The 22,192-nt window shown below is 50.6% G+C and overlaps 1 protein-coding gene across 1 annotated transcript in view; it reads left to right on the top strand.

Moving 5' to 3' along the window:
* Window positions 1–21,292, top strand: part of PEX14 (peroxisomal biogenesis factor 14) — a 120,615-nt gene extending 99,323 nt beyond the window's left edge. Inside the window, exons 5-9 of the mRNA XM_006196642.4 lie at window positions 10,550–10,635; window positions 13,627–13,729; window positions 14,913–15,010; window positions 18,312–18,403; window positions 20,123–21,292. Coding sequence (XP_006196704.1) covers window positions 10,550–10,635; window positions 13,627–13,729; window positions 14,913–15,010; window positions 18,312–18,403; window positions 20,123–20,570 — 827 coding nt within the window. The 3' untranslated portion in view covers window positions 20,571–21,292. The remainder of the gene's footprint in view (window positions 1–10,549; window positions 10,636–13,626; window positions 13,730–14,912; window positions 15,011–18,311; window positions 18,404–20,122) is intronic.
* The last annotated feature ends 900 nt before the right edge of the window (window positions 21,293–22,192 follow it).

Here is a 22,192-nt window from a genome sequence, read left to right as displayed (position 1 = left end):
GCAAGACAGCGAAGACTCTCTGTGCCATCCTGCATGGTGTGAGTGGTGAGAGCTTTCAGGATTTAAAAACAAAGGAGAAATCCCCAGGGTACTGGTGTCAGGCCAGGTCTGTGGAGAATTCAGCGAAGTCGGGGTGGGGCCAGGTGAGCACCTCTAGAGGTGAGTGTAAATGAAGGCTCGAGTGAAGACAGCCTCTCTTTGCCTACCATTTTTCTGTCAGTTTAGCACACAGCTCTCACTTTTTGCTCCAGAGGTTACTGGTTTGTGTATGAAAAAATCATTTCTCTAATTTTGAGGAAATTGTATGTTTTCTCCTTTTGTCCACGTGACTGGTTTAGACTAGCAGCTCTTCAAGGGCTGTCCGTTCTGTTTGCTTTGTGTTATGCCTGGTGCGGTGCCTCGTGGATGTAGAATAAATGCCACATGCAGACACTGAAGAGGCAGGCATTGCAGTAGAGAACTTTCCTTAGATTTCTTAGACCGCTGGAAGAGTCTAGCTAGGATTATGGCTGTGTTGACAGTGCAGCCTGTGTTAGTTATATGAGATTCTGCAACAAATAAGAGAAAACCCCCAGATCGGAGTGGTTTAAACAAAAGACTATTGTTCTGTTAAGTAAACACAGGCAGTCTAGGCTGCTGTGGTGGCTTTGTGGTTGTCAGGGACCTCTGCATCTCTCACACCTGGCCGGTATCCATCTCGTGTTCCAGTGTGACTGCTCCAGCTCCAACTGTCCCCTCCACAGTCCAGCAAGCAAGAAGCGGGAGAAGGAAGGAAAAGGGCAAGGCACCGTCTAGGGACATGTCCTGGAAATCGCCCACATCACTTCCGCTTTCTCCGCATAGGCTGGAACCCAACCACATGGCCATACCTGTCTTCAGGGAGGCTGAGAAATGCAGTCCTTGTTCTGGGGGGGGGGGCATGTTTCTAGCTTTCATATCCCATAGAAACTTGGAGTTGGAATTAACACTAAATTCAGGATAGTGGTTACCTCTGAGTGGAGAGGAGCACAGGGCTAGCTAGCTTCACTGGTGTTTGGTAAGTTTTAACTGGTGAAGTAGGCAGCTTTGGGATTGCTAATTTTGGTGTCATGTTTCATAACATCTAAATATTATATTCTACTGTGTGTATCAAATATTATGGGTGCAATTTAAAAAGTTGAAATAGAATTTTCACATCTTGCTTCTTCCCTTGGTCTCAGCTGCTAACTCAGCAGAGAACTTAGAACCCACCATGCTGGGTATTGTTCTCAATCACTGACTTCCTTTTGCTGTCTCTCTTTAAAAAAAAAAATTCCTAACAGACTTAAAAAAAAGTCAGCTTTATTGAGGTATGATTTGCATAAAATAAAAATACACCCATTTGATTTGTACACTCTGAGTTTTGACAAGTGTACACCCCCATGTAGCCATCATGGTGTAGAACATTTCCATTCCCCCTGAAGGTTCCCTGTGCCCCATTCCCAGCCAGCCCCACCCCACCCCGACTCTGGAGCAGCCCCTGGTCTGCATCTGATTGCTCCCCTTTAGGCTTACCTTTCCTAGAGTTTTACATGAATGGACTCATGCTGTATGTCCTCTCTCATGTCTGGTTTCTTTCACTCAGTGTCATGTTTTTGAGATCCAGCCAAGTTGTTGTGCGTATCAGAAGTTGCTTCCTTTTTATCATTGAGCCATCTTCCACCGTAAAGACGCACCATGGTTTGTTGATGGGCTTCGGGCTTTGGGCTGATTCCAGTTTTGAGATGTTAGAATAAAGCTCTTGTGAACATTTGTGTACAAGTCTTTGTATGTTTTTATTTCCCTTGGGTAAATGCCTAGGAGTGGAATTGCTGGGTCATATGTTCAGCATAAGTTTCACTTAATAAAAAACTGCCAAATGTTTTTCAGAGTGGTTGTACCATTTAACATTCTTGACAGCAATGTATGAGAGTTCCAGTTGCTACAGATCCTCATGAACAGTCGATGTTCTCAGTCTTTTTAATTTTAGCAGCTTTAATGTGTGCGTAGTGGTGTCTCATAGTCGTTTGAGCTGACGTTTCTGTGAAGACTAATAATCTTTTTATGTGCTTGTTGTCCATTTGCATGTCTGCTTTTGTGAGTGTCTGTTCCAGTCTTTGTCCATTTTAAATTATCTTCTTATCGAGTGGGAAGAGTTCTTATGTACTCTAGATTCAAGATCTTTGTCAGATATATGCATGGTTAGTATTTCCTCCTAGTCTGTGGCTAGCTTTTTCTTTTTCTTTATGTTGCCTTTTGAAAAACAATTTAAAATTTGATGACATCCATTTCTCTCTCTCTCTCTTTTTTTTAAACAATTCATGGTTTCAGTATCCTATCTATGAAGCCTCACTTACTCCAGATTGGAAAGATTTTCTCCTATGTTTTCTTCTAGAAGTTTTATAGTGTTAGCTTTTATCTTGAAATCTGTGATTCACTCTCAGTTAGTTTTTGTGTATGGTACAATGTGAAAGTCAAGTTTCATTTTTCCTAATGGATATCCAATTGTGCCACCACCAGATGTTCAAAAGATTATCCTGTCACCATTGAGTTACATGTCCCTTTATCCAAAAATAATTGTTTATATATGCATGGGTCTGTGTCCAGACTTATTTTTTTAACTTTTAAATCTGTTGAAGTGTATTTTATCTATTATAAAACTCACCCATTCCAAGTGTACAGTTCAGTGATTTTTTTGTAAATTTACTGAGCAGTGCACTTATAAATCAGCTTTAGAGCACTTTCACCCCACGTAAGAGCCTTTGTGCCCATTTACTGTTAGTCTCACCTCCAGCCTCAGGCAACCACTCACCTACTTTCCACCACTATAAATTTACCTTTCCTGAGCATTTCAGGTAAATGGACTCATACGCATCAGTCAAGTGATCCCTTGAGCCTGCCTTCTTTCACTTAGCATAACATTTTTGAGATTCTTCCATGCTGTAGCATGTAGCCGTACTTCCTTCCTTTTTATTGCTGACTAGTGTTCCATTATATGGGTGTCTGTCAGGTCCTGCTTTGGCTACAGGAATCACGCTGCTATGAACATGTGAGGGCCAGTCTCGTGTGGGCGTCCAGTCTCATTCCTCCTGGGTAGCCATCCAGGAGTGCGATTGCCAGGTCATATGGCAGTTTTATGTTTCTATTTTCTTTCTAATCAGCTTTTTTGAAGTATAATTTATACACAATAAGACTGATTCACTTTAAGTGTACAATTTGATAAATTGTATACATTATAATTAGCTTGTAACCAACACTATAGTCACAATATAGAAAATATCTGTCACCCCTGAAAATTCCTTTGTGCCCTTTACATCGTCCTCTCTCCAATTTCTGGTTCGTGTCAACCAGCCATCTACTCTCTGTCACAAAGTTCTGCCTTGAGAAAATTTCCATGTAAATGGAATCTTTCAACATGTAGTCTTTTGTGTCTAGTTTCTTTACATTAACATAATGTTTTTAACATTGACCCATGTTGAGATCATCTACCTACGTATCAGGTAGTAAAATATTTTATATGATAAGTACATATATTTATATAATTAATTAAAAAACATATTTTATAAAATAAATATATTTTAAAAGTATGTATATATCAGGTAGTAAATATTTTAGAGTTTGTGAATTACACATGTTTTTGTCACATGTTCTCCCTCTCCGCCCACCCCAGATTCTTTAAAAATAAGAAAATCATTCTGAGCTCACAGCTGAATAAAAGCAGGATGAGGTAGGACTTGACCAGCCAAGCAGAGCTTGCTAACTCCTGTTACTCTGTTGTGTGGTTATTTCACAGTTTGTTTATCCTCTGACCATTGATGGTTGTTTGGGTTGTTTCCAGTTTGGGGCTTTTATGAATAATGCTTCCATGAACAGTTGTGTACAACAAGTCTTTGTGTGCACAGATATTTCCTTTTTCTTAGGTAAATACCTAGGAATGGAATGCCTTAGTCACATGTTAGGTATATGTTTAACTTTGTAAGATACTGTAAAACTATTTTCCAAAATAGTTGTGCCATTTTACATTCCCATCAGCAGTGTGTGAGAATTTCCATTGCTCTACATCCTTGTCAACACTTGGTATTCTCAGTTTTTAAGTTTAGCCATTCTAACATATAGGTATTAGAATCTCATTGTACTTTTTAATTTCTGTTTCTAAAATGGCTAATGATGTCACACATATTTTCATGTGTTTATTGGCCATTCATGTATCTTTTGTTAAGTGTTTCTCCCAGTCTACTGCCCAGTCTTTTTTGGGGGGTGTGTGTGGTGTAATTAGGTTTATTTATTTATTTTATCTGTCTGTATTTTTAATGGAGGTACTGGGAATGGAACCCAGGACCTTGTGCCTGCTAAGCACGCACTCTACCACTGAGCTATACCCTCCCTCCTGCCCAATCTTTTTTAAAAACTACCTTGTTTGCCTTTTTGTCATTGAGTTGTAAAAGCTCTTTATATATTCTGGTTCCGGGTCCTTTACTGGATATATGTTTTGTAGGTATTTTCTCTCAGTCTGTGGAGGTATTTTCTTGACAATGCCTTTTGAAAGCAAAAATTTAAAATTTTGATGATGTCTGTTTTATTCTTTTTTTCTTTTTATGGTTCAAGCTTTTTGTATCTTAAAATGTCTTTGCCTATGCCACAGTTGTGAAGATTTTCTTCTGTGTTTTCTGTTTTCTTGCAGAAGTTTTATAGTTTTTGTTATTTTGTTTAGGTGAATGATCTATTTTGAGTTAATTTTTATCTATGGTGTAAGGTAAGGGTATCCTTACCCTCCATGAGTATCCAATTGTCCAAGCACAGTTGTTGGCAAGATTATCCTTTCCCCATAGAACTACCTTGGTCTCTGTCAAAAATCAGTTGTCCATACAGTCATGGGCCTATTTCTGGACTCTCCTGAATCCTTACAGTTTAATTAGAGCTCATATGTTTTAATCGTTGAGTGAGAATATAGATATACCTCTTATGTCCTTCCTGCCTAAAGATGACACTGCTGATAGCTTTGCAGCCCATGAGAGGTGGAAAATACCATCTTTCAAGTGAAGACAGGTCGTAGGTTTCCAGATGTGACTGCTGTCGGGCTGCTGTGGTGCCTTTGCCTTCCAGGCTGCCCGGGTGCTTCTGTTCAGAACGGAGCTGCTCTGTTTCTAGTCGCTGCGCCGGTCTGCCTTTCTGACCACTGCCTCTGGTGCCCTTTGGCTGGTCACCGCTCTCCATGCACTGAGCCTGGTGCTCTTGTGCTGTAACAAGCACTGTCTGGCGGGCTGGCTTCATTCCAGGACTTCACTGTGGATGAGCCTTTCTTATCATTTAATTTTCAGGGTGGCTTGTGAGAAAAGCTGATGGGGTGATTTGAGAAGCTCAGTATACGGCTGTGTGGAGTCACAGTTCCAGCCCTGATGAGCCTGGAGGGGACCACGGCGAGGCTTGCCTGGCACCTGCCCCTGCCATGCCCCACACTCAGGACGCCAGCCTCCGCAGGGACTGGATAGTTTCTCCCTGCTGTCAGCTAGCACGTCATAGGTACAGATCATCTCAGCAAGATGACTTGGTGACAGCTTTCAGCTCTGTATTGTTGATGAGTCTTTGCTGGATTGTGGTATTTCTGTGGTGTCCATGAGTCTCTGACTTTGTGACTTCAAGCTCAACATGGCTGTGCTGTGTGCGCGATTCCCGGCCTCACCTGATGATGTTTGTTCTCACCTGCTAGGTGAGAATCTCTTGGTTGATTGAGCTATAACTAAAGGAATTAAGTAATGTTAGTTTAGTTGATGTTCAGTGAATGGTTAAGGAGCCAGGGGCTCCTGCCCCTGACGTGGCTGCCGTACACTGTGAAATCACCTGACACTTGAGCCTTTGGGCAGGCAGACCCCAGGGACGCTGTCAGAGCTCAGGCTAGTTGATGGAGTCCTTGGGAGGTTAAGGAAGGCGTTGGGTTTTGAAGAGCCCTACCCTCGTCTCCCTACAATAGTTTGACCTCTGACGTCGCTGCAGCCTAAGACATACAGGCAGCCCCAGAAATGCTGCCACAGTCCACTGTCCCTTCATTCTCAAGAGAGGCCAGTGATGAGGTTGGTGAAGTGCTGTGCCTTTTGGTGAGTTGGCTAGTCGTGCCTGATGGGGAAGTGCTGTAGACAATTTGAGTCTGAATGCCTTTAAATGTATCATCATTCCTCAGTTCTTTAACTCTAACAAAGCTCTGCCACCTTCAGTCACATGGTTGGTGCTTGATAAGAAGAGAAGAGAAAACCGTCTTTGGGAGCCACCTGGTTGGTGGTGTGGTACCGGGATCTCTGACTTCAGGCTTCTTGCCTGCTTGCCCCCTGGGCTGCCGTGTCTGCAGCTGGGCATCTGCTTCAGACTGGAGGCTTTGAAGCTTTTGAAAAGCTCATTCATTCCATTGCTCTTAATTTTTTTTGGTGGGGGAGGGGGAATTAGTTTATTTATTTAATTTTTTTTAAATGGAGGCACTGGGGATTGAACTTAGGACCTTGCATGTGCCAAGCACGTGCTCTTCCACTGAGCTACACCCTCCCAACCCCCGTTTCCCTTCCTTTTGAGTTAGAGCATTAAAGCATCTGGCCCCATTTTCTGCCTGTGACTGTATTTTCTGGACATTTGGGAGCACGGTGACAAGCGGCTGTAGCTCCCAGGTCTCTGGGTTCCCTCACTGGGGGGTCTGCACTGGGCTTGGAAAAAATTGGCCCAGAGTGGGCAATGGGGAGGGCTCCAGTGGTCATGGCTGGGGGTTGAGCTAGTTTCGGGTCTCGCCGGGAGCTTTCTCGCTAGCCCTTGTCTGTAGCCTTTGAAAGGCGTGCAGTGGATAAGAGTTATCTCCACCTCAGTTTTTCTCTTTTTTCATTTTGCCACAAGACAGAATTGTATCACACATCTCCAAAACGAGTAAAATGGCATTTCAGCTTCTTGTCTTTATAGACTCTCTGAACTTTAGGAAAGATCATTCTGGTCCCTTTTCATTAATAATGAAAACCAGGGGGCAATAAAATGTTCTTAGCACAAGCACGGCAGAAGCAGGGAGCAGTGTGGGGGTGAAGGTGCGGCCGGCACGGAGCCACAGGTGTTTCTTGGTGCTTGAGGAGGTCAGGTTCCCAGAGGTGGCAGCAGCTGCAGGAGGGGTCCTGGTTCTTGGACCCCTGACCCGCCAGCATCTGCTCAGCCTCAGCCCCAGCACCTGCGGTCAGAGGCTGCACGTCTCCAGGCACGCATGGGATGTTTGCAGGAAAGAATGCAGCAGACTTTGGGTTCTGGTCCAGTTTGCAGCCCAGTTGCAGCTGTTTTCTTGTAAGATATTTATTGGGTATTTGAGAAGTCAGTGGTGAATAGAGCTTTCTGGACACGTGCCCATTTTGAGTGCTCCCTTGGGGGATTTTGGCAGCCCAGATGGATGTTCTGGGTGTGGATTAAAGCCCTCTCAAACAGTGACTTTCTTGAAAAGTGGCAGGGTTACTCTGTCTTTGCTTTGTCCTCCTAAAAATGAACTTGCCTTGGAATCAGGGCTCTCAGCAGAGCAGGCTGAGACACGAGAAGTACCTGCTTGGGCCTGGGAGCCTCCTGGCTTCTCAGGGTCACGGTGAAAGGTCCATCTACCTCAGTGGTCTCAGTGCTTTCCATTTAGCGAGCAGCACCTCTCTGTGTAGATCTGCGTCGGATGGGGTGGGCACTGCAGGTCAGAGCAACAGAACCCCCTCTGGAGACAGTGTTTAGATGTGAATCCTGAGTGTCACTGCGAGCCCAGAAGGGGGTGGGGAAGTTCTGGCTTGCCGTAACACAAACCCTAGAGCCCCAAAAGAATAGATTGATAAATTTATGTAAGCATGAAAACACTTATGCCAGAGAACACCATAAGCAGAGCCAAAAGAAAAATATACTCGGAAAGATTTTTGCAACTCCTGTCATAGACAGAGGGCTAATCTCCCTGCTGTATAAGAAGCTTTCATAAATTGATTAAGAAAATTGATAAAGAAATAGAGTAGAAAAGTAGGGAGCATATAGTATACCAAAAAGAAAATGCAGATGAAAAGATGCTCAGTCCTCACTCACAATAAGATAAATGCAAGTTAAAGCTAGAGTGAAGTTCTAGTTTTTTGCTCCAGCATTGGCAGAAATCTGCGCATGTGATTAACTCATTGTGTTGGAGTGGCTGTGGGGAAACAGGTGGGAATGAACTGGTTCAGCCCCCATGGAGGACCGTTTGGCCGTCTCTGACGCAGCCTCCTAGGCATTCCCGTTTACAGATGTGCTTGTACGTATATGCGGGATGCCACGTGTACGTGGTCATTGATGGCAGCACTGTGTGAAATTGTAAAAGACTGGAAGTCATCTAAATACCCATCAGTAGGAAATTGGCTTAATAGAATACAATGCAGCTTTAGAAAAAAAGAAGAATGAGAAGTAGAGGGAAAGAGAAGGAAAATAATGCCTATCTGTGTTGCCTCATATGTGCATAAAAATTCTCTGCAGGATAAGGAAGAAACTGTTGACAGTGGCTTTTGGTGGTGGAGGAATCCTCTTTGCAGTAGACTGATATGTGCTGTGTCATGTTTGGGCTATGTATCACCTATTCAAAAACTGTAAACCAGAGAAGGGAATTGAGGGTCATGGGAGAGGCTACCTGTTGCTTACAGTTTGTGCAGGAGACTCCAGGGCTGGGCCACATCGGGAACCTTGTGTGGAATCCACAGGCGGGATCGGCAGGGGGTCCAAGTAGAGACTCTTTCCAGGCTCTTCCATCACTGTTGTCTCTGCCTCCTGAGAGCCCCATTCAGCAGCTCAGGGAGAGGGTAGCGTCTCCCTCACCCCCTTGGGGTCTTCATGACTTGCATCTCCTCTGATCATACCAGCAGCCCCTCCCTACTCCATGTGCCCACATCCTACCAAGGACTTTAAAAACCATCCGTCACCTGCCCTCCTTTGGTCATGAAACCCTAGGATGTGACCAGTACCTCAGAGCTTGCAGCCCCAGGGGAAAGGGGAAGGCTGAAACGCCCAGGTGTCCGTCTCTGAGGACATAAGGCCTCGGGCTGCGTGCGGTGCTCCTTTCATTCTGGGAATGCGGTGGCTCTTCCTGCTTCACCTTCTCTCCCAGGCTTGCTTCCAGATCCTAGATCCTAGCAGCGTGCCTCGGATGGGTGCCTTCTGCGTCACTTCCCATGTCACTGTGTCTGAGTCCACAGACTGGTTGGTGTCCGGCACCACCGATGGTTCTGGAAACGGTGGCCCATCCCCCACCTCACACACACACACACACACACCATGGCAGCTCCCTTGAGAGGAGGCAGCTGTGTGGCCTGGACTTGGCTGCTTGGAGTGGACGTTCCAGGTGGATTTGATGCCTTCCCCTGCACCTCACGGAATTGCCAGGCAGCAGATCAGATTCTGGACCTAAAAGCACTTTGTAAACAGAACATGGGGAAGGTTATGGAGTAGAGAACTCCCCTCCCCTCCTGTGGAACTAGAATTTGTTCGTGGGTTGGGGGTACTCTCTGTAATGAAGGGCCTGCTCCTATGTGAAGGCCGGCTGCCCAATTCCAGATCCCCTGAGATGTTCCATCATGGTCCCAGTTCCTCTCACCATTTGTGGTCCCTTGCAGTAGCTCCTCCCACCTGCATCTGGTCATGGGTGCTACCTGATGTTCTCCCAAAATACAGAGCTGACCACATCCCTCCCTGATCCAGAGCCTTCAGCAGCCCCCACCGTTTGTGAAATGACAGGTTCCCTGGGTGCGCTCCCCACCCGGCCCTGCCTTTTCCACCTGCACCCCCCAACCCCTCTTCTGGCCAGCAGCAACCCTCCGCTCTTGGTGAGGCCCAGGGGCTGCCTCATCTGCTCAAGCACAGGTCTATCCCTGCCCATTCTCTTGCTCGTCCCCTGCCTAGAGCACTGTGCCCAGGACCCCACAGTCTTGGCATCCTCCTCCTCCAAGGGGGTGTCTGCCGCCCCGGCGCTCACACTGCCCTGCTGGCTGTTCTCCATACCTCTCTGGAGTCACCAGTTCAGTGATTTGTAGGCTGTCTCCTCTTCACCAGGCTCTGTTTTCACAGAGTAGAACAGATCAGGGGTCTCGTCACCTCTGTCTCCCGTGCCCCCAACACTGTCGTGCACACCGCCAGCACCTCCTAAAGTTGAGTGAACAGGTGATGCAGCCTTTGTCCCTGGGTCTGAGGTGGCTCTGAGCACAGCCCTGTACGTGTAGGGGGCATGTGGACGCACTTTCACCACACTCAGCCATGCTGTGTCAGCCTCACCGGGTCCTTTGTTCCACGAAAGTGAAGCCCGTGCCCTCGGTCTTCAGATCCCCACGCCGGCTCTCGGCCCCTTTAGACACCGCCACCCGGCAGGCGCACTGTTGAAGCAGGTGGTTCCGAGAGCCTGGGAGGCGGGGGAGACGCAGCCCAGCTGGTGTCCCGGTGCTCACTCATGGGCTCCCAGCGTTGCTCAGCCTTTGAGATGAGGAGACTGAGTTCACCTGCTTCCCCGGCCCCGGGCAAGGGCGCCAGCGCCACTTCTCCTGACGCCCTTTTCTCCCGACCTTAGGCCCTGCGGGCTCCCGGTGGAGAGATTACAGCGCCTTGGCCATCATCATGGCAGGGATTGCGTTCGGCTTTCACCAGCTCTACAAGGTAAGTCGCCCCTCCCCGCACACCCCTTGGCATTCAGCCCCGTTCTCCCCGGTCCTGGGGTGTGTCTGTGTGGAGGTGTGCAGGGGAGTGTGTGATGAACACCCTGGAAGGGGCATCTGGTTCCAGGCCTGTCCTGCCCCCACCTGGGCGGGTGTGCTTGGCAGGTTCGGACCCTGCCTCATCTGCGGGACTCAGCGTCTCCTCGGAGCCCCCGCTGCACAGGGTGATCAACAAGCCACGGCCAGTACTCAGAGCAGCACCCGGCACGTACTGAGCAGTCTGTGCTTTTCTGAGAGACAGAATGGCGTGGTGGTTAACAGCATGGTCACCGGAGCCCAGCTGCCTGAGTTGCATCCCGGCTCTGCCACTTAGTAGCTGTGTGACCACAGGCTCGGGGTTTCATCTGTAAAATGGGGACAATGGTATCTACCGAGGCTGTTGTGAAGCTCAAAGGAGTCGGTGCTGCTTTGGAAAGTGCTCTGTGCCCAGCACATAGGAAGCGCTCTGTACGCTATTGTTCCACTTAGTATTTAAAACCAGCTTTGAGAATCTCAGTACAATCATATTTACAGGATCTACTTTTTCCTCCTGTATATTGTGTTGGCATCCATGTAAATCCAGGATTTTTCACGGACTTCATAGTCAGCCCTCAGTATCCCAGAGTTCATTGCTGACGACAGAGCTGCAGGCGTAGAGTGAACGTTGATACCAGATCCTCCTAATCAGATACTAATTGCCAGGTCACCACTTTGATTTGAAGCAAGTCTTTTTTAGACAATGCAGAGCCAGGGGATGGCCCCAGAGACACAAGGTAAACAGGGGCTGGAGGGCTTAGTCTCTGTTGGTCCTGGAGAGACAAGCCCCCTTCTTTCTGAGGCCGCCTGCAACTCCATCCCTCATTTGGTGATTAAAAAAAAAAAAAAGAATCTGAATGAATACCCAGACTCACTGTTGTCATCACTTTTAGCACATGAGGCATGCTGCAACACTGCACTCTGGGATTCTTAATTTTTGACTTAAGTGCAAAAGCTAATGACAGAGTTGTAGCAGAATATAATCTTTTCGGTGTAACATCTGTTCCTAAACTTGGGAATTTCCATGTCAGAAGCAAGGGGTTCTGAGTCCTGGGACTTTTCCCTCTGAGCCGATGCCTCCCATTACCTTGTGTGCTGAAAGCCAGTTTCCAGTCACTAACTGCGTACAGTCACCAGGAAGAAGGAAGTGCTAAGACAGGATTCTCAAATTAATGTCCTGGCTCTACTGACTGGTACGTGATAGTCACACGGCTGCCCTTGGACGGCCTGTGATCTGGTGGGAAGAGAAAGCGCATAGCTCCCCTTGGAGCATAGCGGAGATACGAGCTATCATCGGTTGTTCCCATAAAGCTCTGATCCTTGGTCTCTGCTTTCAGAAGGAGGAGACAGTGAAAGATCAGTCACAACGGTGACGAGAATTTTTTAAATATCTGCAAAGTTAAAAAGAAAAAGGAGAGGCAAGCTGTCATCTTGTTTTGTAAATACATAAAGATTTAGACTAGGGTAGTGTATGTGTTCCTTTCCTTGGCATTTTTGATCTTAGAAATGAAATTTTTAGTTCAATACACACGTAAGAATTTCTTGACTTTTATACTTAGGAAATTTTCTACCTAGAACGTCAGGCTACATTTGATGAGTTTCAGCTCAGTTGTGGGTAATAATTTACACGATGGTTGAAAAGCACTTTGCAAAATAGAAAATGCTTCTTTATGTATACTAAACAGTGCTCTTCACTTAGGAGTTGCTCTTGAAATGAATTCTCCCACAAACCCCTTGTGAGAGACCTCCTTTCCCTTCCCCAGTACGGAAGCCTTAATGGAGAAGTTGCTGTCTTTTCCTATCCAGGACCCAAATGGAGTAGGAACCAAAGTTCTCCTTTCACACCTGCCACTTACCACACCTGCCAGGTGTGCACGGAGCTACCCCTGGTGCCACCTCAGTAAAGCTGGTGACTGGTCTCACATTCCTTAAGTGGGAGGGTGTCATGTCCTGAGCTTTTGGAGTTCAGAGCACATCTTTTATCTGGTTCTCCCAGCGGGCACCCTGCCGTCTACCTCCGCCCCTTCACACCTCAAAGCGAGGAACCAGTTACCAGCTGTGCCCCACCTGCCTTCTCCCTGAATGTTCCGAGACCCTCGTCCTCCCCTCGTCTGGGTTCCCCGTGTTCTGGGCCCCTTGTTTGGCTGCCCTGCAGCGTCAACGTCCCTTTTCCCCAAGGTCAGTTTCTTCTGGTTCTGTCTCCACCTCCCCCATCGCCCCACGTCAATTCTGGGAGAATCTGGCTGCATTTGTCTCTGACCTGAAGGAAACTTGTTCTGAGGATTCAAGGCTTTTAGAAAAAGACTGAGGTGTGGCCTCCTTAGATGGCCTTGGAATACCCACATATGACACCCTCCTAGTAAAAGAACCAGCGGTCCCACGAATCTCTTATGGATTTCGATCTTGTTTCTTGAATAATTTTTTGTTTAATTTTATTCATTTGTTTCTGAATAGATAATTTAGTCATATGGTTCCAAATGTTAAAGGTTCAGAAAAGTGTACAGTAAAACGCTTCCCTCCCACCCCTCCCGCAAGCCACCAGTGGTATCACTTTCTATATAACCTTCTACACTTTGTATCACACAACTTTAAAAGTAGAATTTTGAATGTTTTGGTCACAGAAATATTATCTATGGCAGTATTTAAAAAACAAAATAAAAGAACCAAAAAGTTCTCCATCCCAATAGGTCAAGTTGATTTTTCATGTTCCCTGGTTCTGGTTCCGATTCAGACAGAATTTTTCTGTGCTTGTGATCACAGCCTCATAACTTTTGGATATCTTGGTCATTTACGGTGTTGGCGTAGGGTTTCCAAAAGCCGGGAGTGACAGAGAAAGTTGGTCGGCAGAATCTGAGAGAGTGTTGGAGAATAACCCCAAGTACCTACGCGTTCCTCACGCCCGCCCTGCTTCTTGCAGAAATACCTGCTCCCCCTCATCACGGGCGGCCGCGAGGACAGGAAGCAACTGGAGAGGATGGAGGCGAGTCTCTCGGAGTTGAGTGGCAGCGTGGCACAGACAGGTAAAGATTAATGACTCCATCAAGTCACCCCTCAAAGCCTTCTCCGAGCAACCCCTTCTCTGCCCCCTCCCCTCTCCCCTCCGTCTCCACTTTATGTGGTGACTTCATTTATCTGCTCTGAGAATCTGTTCACATTTGCAAATGAAGCCGCCGTCATTTCGGTTTAATTTGAAATTGCTTGTTTACTGTCGGCGCGGCCTCAATTAATTATGTTTTTACGGAAAGGCTCCCAACCTCAGAATATTAATAAGGGGAATAAAATGACAGCCTTTCTAAGGGCTGTAAAGTTCATTTTTAATTTCTGCTTCTATGAGGTTTTCAGGGGGGTTTTCAGCAATTTTCCCCCTTCCCTCTAAGAATCCAACACGGGGTCAAGAGAGGCTGTAATTACTGCGGCTCCCGGGACCCTGGCCACCTCCTCTGTCATCGACTCCACGGGGCTCGCGTTCGTTACCCGGTGCCCCAGTGACGGCCCAGATTAGCTGGGACCTGTCGCGCTGGAGGTGATTTTCTCCTTTATAAACTTGTTTACTGGATGGAGGCTCTGAATCTAAAAACTCAGGCAAATGAGAGAGCTGCCTGTCCCAGACAGGAGTCTGTCCCTCAGGGGCATGTTTGTGATGCTCTCAGAAATCCTCCGGAGCACATGCCCTGCTAGCGTTTCTCCTCGGAGGCTGACAGTGAGGCCTGGACAAGTCGCCTGCCACCAGGGAGCTCTGGCGGCCTCGGGGGTGGATGGGGATGGCAGGAAGGAGCAGGAGGGAATCAGCATTTGTGATTTTTAACCACTCCTGGGTACGGTGGACCTGAGATGTCTCCCTCCCAGGACTGGAGGCTTTCCATGAGTTCCACAAGGACACAAGGAGGCCTGGAGATGGGGATGCAGACAGTAGCGAAGTTGGAAGAGCCAAGCAAATTATAAGCAGATATAATTAGAGGGGAGAGGTTTTGGACGGATATACTGTTGACCTCAGACAACTACATGATAGAAAGATAAAGTAGAAATACTAGAGGTTAGATACAGTGCAGGTGGATTACACAGAGTGCAGGTGAATTATATGGATTGCAGGGGGTGGGGGATGTGGGCAGACAAATCAGATGCAGCAGCTTATAGGTGTGTGGACAGAGAGAAGGAAGAGTCTGTGTGTATCGTTTAACAGATGCGACTGCTCTTTCCTCCCAGTGACACAGTTACAGGTGACTCTCGCCTCCGTCCAGGAGCTGCTGATTCAGCAGCAGCAGAAAGTCCAGGAGCTTGCCCACGAACTGGCTGCAGCCAAGGTACTTGTCCCTCATCCTCTGGTCCCTCCAGGCCCGGGTCTGCCCCGCACGCTCCTCACTCTGGTCCTTTGTGCCCAGTTCAGTACATCCCGTGGGGTCTGATTTTGTTTTTTCTGATGCTGGTTTCACTGTTCTTGTAGAGATAGGGGGCAGGCACCGTGTGGGTGGTGTGGTGTTCAGTGACAGGCTGTCCTTTCTGTGTCCCTGTCACCTCCCAACAGGAGGGAGGAAAAGCAGTTCTCTGTCTGCGGTCCTCCCGCGGCAGCACACACCCTGCTCTGGTGGTGGCTGGTGTAGACGCGGGATAGTCTCCACCTGCAAGTTAGGTCACAGGCCCCAGTGCTGCCTGGAGTGGTTCTGCGGAACAGGGCAGGAGAGGTGTGCCCAGGCCCTGGGCTAAACTCCTGTAATGGGCAGGTTCTCTAAACCCAGGCCTCGGGGTCCGGTAACCCCTAAAAGAGTGTAGAGCCACCTGAGATCAACCGGACGGTTTCCAAGCCTCACTTCCCAAATCTGAAGCCACCTTGGCAATATTAGATTCTAGAATCAGATCAGACCGCCGGGGTTAAAATTCTCCTCTGCCACATACTAGCTGTGTGACCACAGACAAGTTGCTTAACCTCTCCAATTCTTAGTTTCCTCGTCTGTGAAATGGAGCTATAACGGTACCTCCCTCATTGTCTGTACACATTGAGCACAGTGCCTGACTGCTGTCAGCTCCCGGGCTTCTGGTGTGGGAGTGTGTGTGTGTGTGTTTGTATGAATGAGTGACAGGGTCATTCCTGAGACACACAGGGCCCAGGAGATAGTGGTCCTGTGGCTCCAGGCCATCCACTGTCCTCCCCGCTTCATCCTCTCCTCTGGTTTTGCTTTCTGGCTGCTTCTATGCAGCCATGCTGTAAAGGATCTCACTCCGAGTGGCTCTCCCAGGGAAAGCCCCACCCTAGTGCCCAACTCATGTGAGCCAGCACTCAGATCTTCTGCATTTGCAAAACACAGCACCTTATAGGTGTGTGGGAATCTTTCCGTTTCGAATGGAATCTGGTGTACCTCCTGGGAAAAGGGTCCCCGAGAATCCTCGTGGGATACCGCACACACAGGCACCACCTGCACTTCCTCCACAGATGGCTGTGGTTGCTGGTGGCCATTGCCGGCCACCGCGCACGCTTCCCGCAGGCAGGCCGCCCGTGAAGCAGCCGGGAAGGCCGGGTTAAGGCCCCCACCCCTCTTTCCTCCATTATCTTTTGGAGTGCAGGCCTGCCCATGGCCAGAAGCCATTCCGGAAATTGGAAAACTGTTTTCAGACCTTAAGCATTAAGATTAAGACCACATGTTGCGTTTTAAGAGGGGAGGGGGGCCCAGGATAGTGTTTGGTGGTTGAGGGCCTCCTCTGAGAGTTTCTCGTGCTTGTTTTTCTGATGACCCCCCAGCCCCCTTCATTCTCTCCCTGCTGAAGCCCTGCTCACTGGTTTGGTGTCTCAAGCCGTAAGTGTGAAGATTTCGGTTACCCCATAAACCAAAGACTCAGAGCTGTGTTTTCTCAGCTGTAATGTAAGTTTTTATAACTGGCTTCCAAACTCCTACTGCAGCACTGTAAAAAATTAAAAAGAAGAGCGTTAAGTAATTAAAAAACCTACATAAAACTGAAGGCTGGGAGTTTTCTACAACTGTTTTTTAAAGAGACTGGCTAAAAAGCCCCAGATGTCAGATTTTATTTCTAAATCCTGGCATCTGGCACCGTACGCGTTTGGAAATTTGAGTCCTTTGTAGGCCGGTGAGTGGAAATCGCTCCCTTGTTAATGGGCTGCTCTGGCTTTCAAGGTCTCAGAGAAGCCAGCACAGTGGCTCCTGGATCTGCGCTGCCTGGTCTGGAGTGGGGACCCCGAGGGGCCGTGTGCGAGGCGGCGGGTGCTGCTGTGCATTCGCTCTGAGACTGCCCGGGATTTCCTTCCCGAGACCTGCAGCCCCTCAGAGGGGCTTCTCCCTGCAAAGTTGTGCCGGGGATGGGACCCGCAGCCGCCCCCACCCCATGTCAGAGGCCCCCTGAGGCTCCCCACCTTCTCCTGAACTTACATTTCGGGTTCTCTGTGTCCGGGGATGGGGCCTTGCACGATTAACTGTGCACGTGAAGCCACTTGGAGGCGGCCTCTGGCCTGGAAGATGCAGGCCCGCACTCCAGAGGCCGTCACACCTGGAATTGGCCCGTAAACACTTCACAGGCAGCTTGGCCACTGGCATCTCCCATTTGGGGGACAGCCATCCTGGCTTTCCTCTTCTCCATCTATCCCAACAAGATTTGCCAAAGAAAGGTGTGGTTCTCTGAAGTTTATGTGGAAAACAGCGTTAAGTTCAAAGGGAAAGTTGTGCACGGAGGGTGGCGTCCGTCTGAGGCTATCGTGGCTGTTTCCTCAGTGAGCCCTCTTCTGGGAAGGAGTTGATTCCAGGATGTCTTCCTTCTCTCTGCTGAGCCTTCAGGGTCATCCCAAAGAAACAGCTGTGGATGGGCGGCGGGGCTGCAGGTCTCTGACAGCGTGAGGAGGGCATCCTGGGTGAAGCCTGTCTTCTGGGCTTGCTTGAGATGAGAGCACGGGCTGGGCTGGGCAGTTGCTCTGGTGTCTCCCTTGACCCTCCAGGGTGGCTCCGAGGACCTGTGGGTGGAGGTGGCTGCCTGTCTCAGCCCCAGAGATCGTGTGTGTGTGTGTGTGTGTGTGTGTGTGGTATCTCTGCAGGGGACGGACTTAAGTGGAGGGAGTAGTTGGTGTATAAATGGAATTTATTTATCTTATTAGTTTTGTTTTAATGGAACATTTCAAACACACATGGAAATGGGGTTGGGGGCACACAGTGACCCCTCATGCTCTGATCACACCGCTGCCGCCCGGGCCTCATCTGCCCGCACTCCTACCCCCAGTTATTTTGAAGCACATCCCAGACAGCATGTCATTTCATGCTGCAGACCCTTCAGTTTGTATCTAAAAGATAAGGGCTCTTTGGCTGTTGCTGTTGTTTTATTTTACATGACCAGGGTACCACTACTACACCTAAATGCATGTCATGATTCCTTGGTATCGTCAGCTATCCAAATAGAGTTGTGGCAATGTTTGTTTTAAGGGAGTCGCCATTTACCGAGGCAGGCAGACCCTGAATGGGCTGTGGCAGGACCTTCCAGAGGGAGCTCCAGGCTGGTGCCACAGGACACAGAAGGCCCCGGGTTCCCCTGCCACCCCAGCAGTCCGAGCTCCGTGGGATGGGAGGGAGGTGCCACTCTGACTCCCTCAGCCCTCTGTGTTTTGACTTTCAGGCCACTACGTCCACCAACTGGATCCTGGAGTCCCAGAACATCAATGAACTCAAGTCAGAAATTAACTCCTTGAAAGGGCTTCTTTTAAATCGGTAGGAGCTGAGAAGGCACGGGCTTCTATTCTGCTTTCTGCCTAGGGCTGGGGGGGAGGGACCCCCCCCATCTCCCTAGGGGGCCCCTGTGCACCTGGTCCCTGACTGAGCATATGATTCAGATACTGACTTTGGGAATCTCCTGCACTTCCACCTTTCCTCACTGGTAGGCCCTGCCCTCCCTGCTCCAGAGGTGACAGTCTGCAGCGCCCACATGAGTTTTGAAATACAAATAGCTCCTCTGCCGGTCAAGACCTGGTCAAGAGCAGCTGCAGCCAGAAGCGGGACATTGAGCAGAGGAGAGTGTCCCTGCCCCTCCAGACAGGGCCGGCTCCTCCCCTGCCCTGAGCCCCAGCTGGACCTCCCAGTGACAACTTGGTCCCAGAGGAGGTCTCCCCAGAGGGCCAGGCCAGCAGTCTTTGTACCTGTTCAGCTTGAAGGGTCCTACGATTCAAGAAGGGCCTGCCCCCCCCACCCTCACTGCCTTTGGTCTCGCTCTGCAGCCCCTCCAGAGGGACAGCCCTGAGTGGAGGGTGATCAACTTGTCTGGGCCTATCTGATTTTAAAACTGAAAGTCCTGTGTCTTGGGTCCCAGGGGACAGTTGACCACCCACCTGCAGGGCACCCTGGGGTTTAGTGGGGGCTGTGCAAGACGGCAGCTCTTCAGGTATGGGGGCCTGGTGTGGTCTTGTGGCTCCAACCAGAAGACCCAGTTCTTCAAGCCACCCACTTGTAGGCTCTCTCTGGGAAAAGAGCGTATCCTTAAGAGAGGCAGGGCCAGGCTTGGGGTGCTAGAGGGCTGTCCCTTGGGGACATCCTCTGTGTTTCCGAACCAGGAGATGAGAGCCTTGGAGGCCAGAGGGACAGAGAGCAGGTTTTTGGGTTACTTTGGAGCCAAGAAAACAGCCAATTGAATTTCTCACTAGCGTCTGTGACACAGGTGAATGCTGAGGCCCGAGCTGTGTGCACTCTGCGGTGAGGTCTGAGGTGGAAGGGCTGTTCTGGGACCAGAGCTGGGGGCATGGTGGGCAGCCCATGAGGCAGCAGGCCTTTGTCCCCTTGGCTCAGGCAGGGGTGGTCCCACCTGTCCTAGAGATTGATTTCCAAGCCCTGGCCAAGTGGCCCTGACTTCCTGGGTCCCTCCTGGAGTCGGCTTTGGTCCAGGCTGGCTGTTGGCCCAGGGCTCAGGATGAGGGCACAAGAGTGGGAGGGAGAACTGACCCTGATGTCAAGTGTTATGCTCAGAGGTTTCCTAGAAAAGTGCTAGGTTACCAGTGTTACCCTTCTGGGGCTGGTACCTCTGAACCAGAAGCCAGGCTCTCCCCTATCCCCTGCCTTTGGCCCCCAGGCCATGGACAAGTTAGAGTCGAGGCCCAGGTGTCTTGGGTTCCCAGGCTTCTGGCTGCCCCTCCTTGCTCGCTGCCTCTCCTAGGGCTGGATGCTGGGGCAGTGTTGGAAGTACAGCAGGGAACAGGCTCTAGTGTTTCGCGCCTTTAGTGGGACAGGGTGCTCTGCAGGCAGCCACTCCAACCTCAGGGGCCCAGAGGCCCTGTTTCTGAGAGGAGGGGGAGAAGGGAGTTGGTAGTGGGTCGCAGAACTGCGTCCTGTCCCCTGCTTGGTGGCCCTGGGGTTGCTGCTCACCTTGGATGAGCGCGTGAGGTCTGGGAGGGTGTGGCTTTGCTGAAGGTGAGCCCTCCTCTCTTCTCCTTCCCCTGCCAGGAGGCAGTTCCCACCCTCCCCTTCAGCCCCGAAGATCCCCTCCTGGCAGATCCCGGTCAAGTCGCCGTCCCCCTCCAGCCCTGCTACCGTGAACCACCACAGCAGCAGTGACATCTCGCCCGTCAGCAATGAGTCCACGTCGTCCTCGCCCGTGAAGGAGGGCCACAGCCCCGAGGGCTCCACGGCCACGTACCACCTGCTGGGCCCCCAGGAGGGGGGCGAGGGGGTGGTGGACGTCAAGGGCCAGGTGAGGATGGAGGTGCAGGGTGAGGAAGAGAAGAGGGAGGACGAGGAGGACGAGGAGGATGAGGACGTGAGCCGCGTGGACGAGGAGGACTGCCTGGGGGTACAGAGGGAGGACCGCCGGGGAGGGGACGGGCAGATCAACGAGCAGGTGGAGAAGCTGCGGCGGCCCGAGGGCGCCAGCAACGAGAGCGAGCGGGACTAGGCGCCGGGGGTCGTGGGCCAGGTGCGGACGTGGCCTCGAGCCCGGCAGGGGTGGCGTGAGGACCGATGCCTGTCCCCCCGTGGGCTCACCTTTCCATGCGCCCAGCCTGCCACCTCCTCGGCTCAGCCCCAGACAGGCAGGCCTCCACCTTGTCCTTGTGTCAAGCCGAGGGCGCTGAACTCTGGGCTCAAGCCCCCCAGCCCCTCCCGGGCAGACGCTCTGTCCAGGGGTGTCTGCTGAGCGTCTTAGCCAGCCTAACACCGTGCATGACAAGAGGTAGTTTTATTACCTGACTCCTGACCCTCAGCAGAGGAGGAGCCGCGTGACCTGGCATCTGCCATCCCCTCCCTCTGCCTGCGGCTCCCTCACTGCTTCTCACCGGTGGCCAAGGGGCCTCCCTGACATGGTTCCAAAAGCAGGCAGCCCTGCGCGTCTCTCTGGCGGGGGCCCCACAGCCGGCCCTGCCCGGATGATGCCGCAGCCCCAGCCCCACCGTGCCCGGTCGTGCTGCACCTCTGACTGTCCGCTTGCCGCATCGTGGCCCAGCTACCGCCGTGGGGAGATGGGGTTCCGCCCCCACGCAGGAGCCGAGCATCAGGGCCTTCCTGTCTGTCCCCGCCCTGCTCCCTAAACACGTGTTCCTGTGTGTGATCAGATATAGGTTTCAGAGTCTAAGATACGACTGTATATAATTGTAATAAATACGAGTTGCCACTATTTAATTCCTGCCTGTGGCTCCCTGTCTGCTCACAGCTCCGTGTGCCTGGGAGGTGGATCATGGCCAAGGCCACGCCAGGTGGGCTCTAGGGAGGGGATGTGGGGGCCAGGGCCAGGGCAGCCCTGTGGTGGGCCTGATGGAGGGCAGCCCTGCCTCCCTCGTCCAGTCCCTCCCCCAAGGCAGGTGTTGAGGCAGGCGCTCACCCACAACTGGAGGGCTTTGTCCTCGGTCCCGAGCGTGTGCTGAAGGGCGACATTCTGATCTAGGAGGAGAAGGGACCTCACGTTACTGTATATAGACCTGGTGTGGAGTGTGATGAGCTCTCCTTCCTTAAATGGATGCGTGTGCTCCCAGGAGAGAGTGTCTCGTTCCCTCTTCCTCCCCCATCTCGTCTCCATCTCACCCTCCCTGTCTCCCTTTAACCTTCACACAGCACTTAGCTAAACCCAGAAAAACAGCGCTCGCTACTCCTTCCAGGGAGCATTCCGCTCCCTGGAGCCCCCGGTGCTGTGGCCGTGCGTGGGGACAGAGGGCCTGGTCACGTCCAGCGCCTTGTGTAGGCACAGAGGCTCTGGAAACAAAGTGCAGGGACAGCGGCCACGGAGGTGTTGCTGCAGCCCGGTATGTACCCTCCAGGGAGGCCCGTGGCCTCCTGACCACGGCACCCGGCCTCCCGCCCGCCTGGCCCGGGGAGGGAGGACACCGCTGGCTGAGGGTGAGAGACTTGGCACTGGGGCTGTCTTGTCTCAGAAAACATTTCACCTTCTGCCCAGACCCCCTTTTCGGGCTCCTGCAGCAAACTGACTTGCAGGCTGGGGGGCCCTTTGGAGGTGTCAGGTCATGGCGACTGGCCTCTCCCTGATCCTCTGAGCGTCCAGCCTGGTTTCTCTGGTTTTGTCTTTGA

Source organism: Vicugna pacos, chromosome 13 (assembly GCF_048564905.1).
Source record: "Vicugna pacos chromosome 13, VicPac4, whole genome shotgun sequence".
Lineage (NCBI taxonomy): Eukaryota > Metazoa > Chordata > Mammalia > Artiodactyla > Camelidae > Vicugna > Vicugna pacos.
This window is presented reverse-complemented; position numbering and strand designations above follow the sequence as displayed.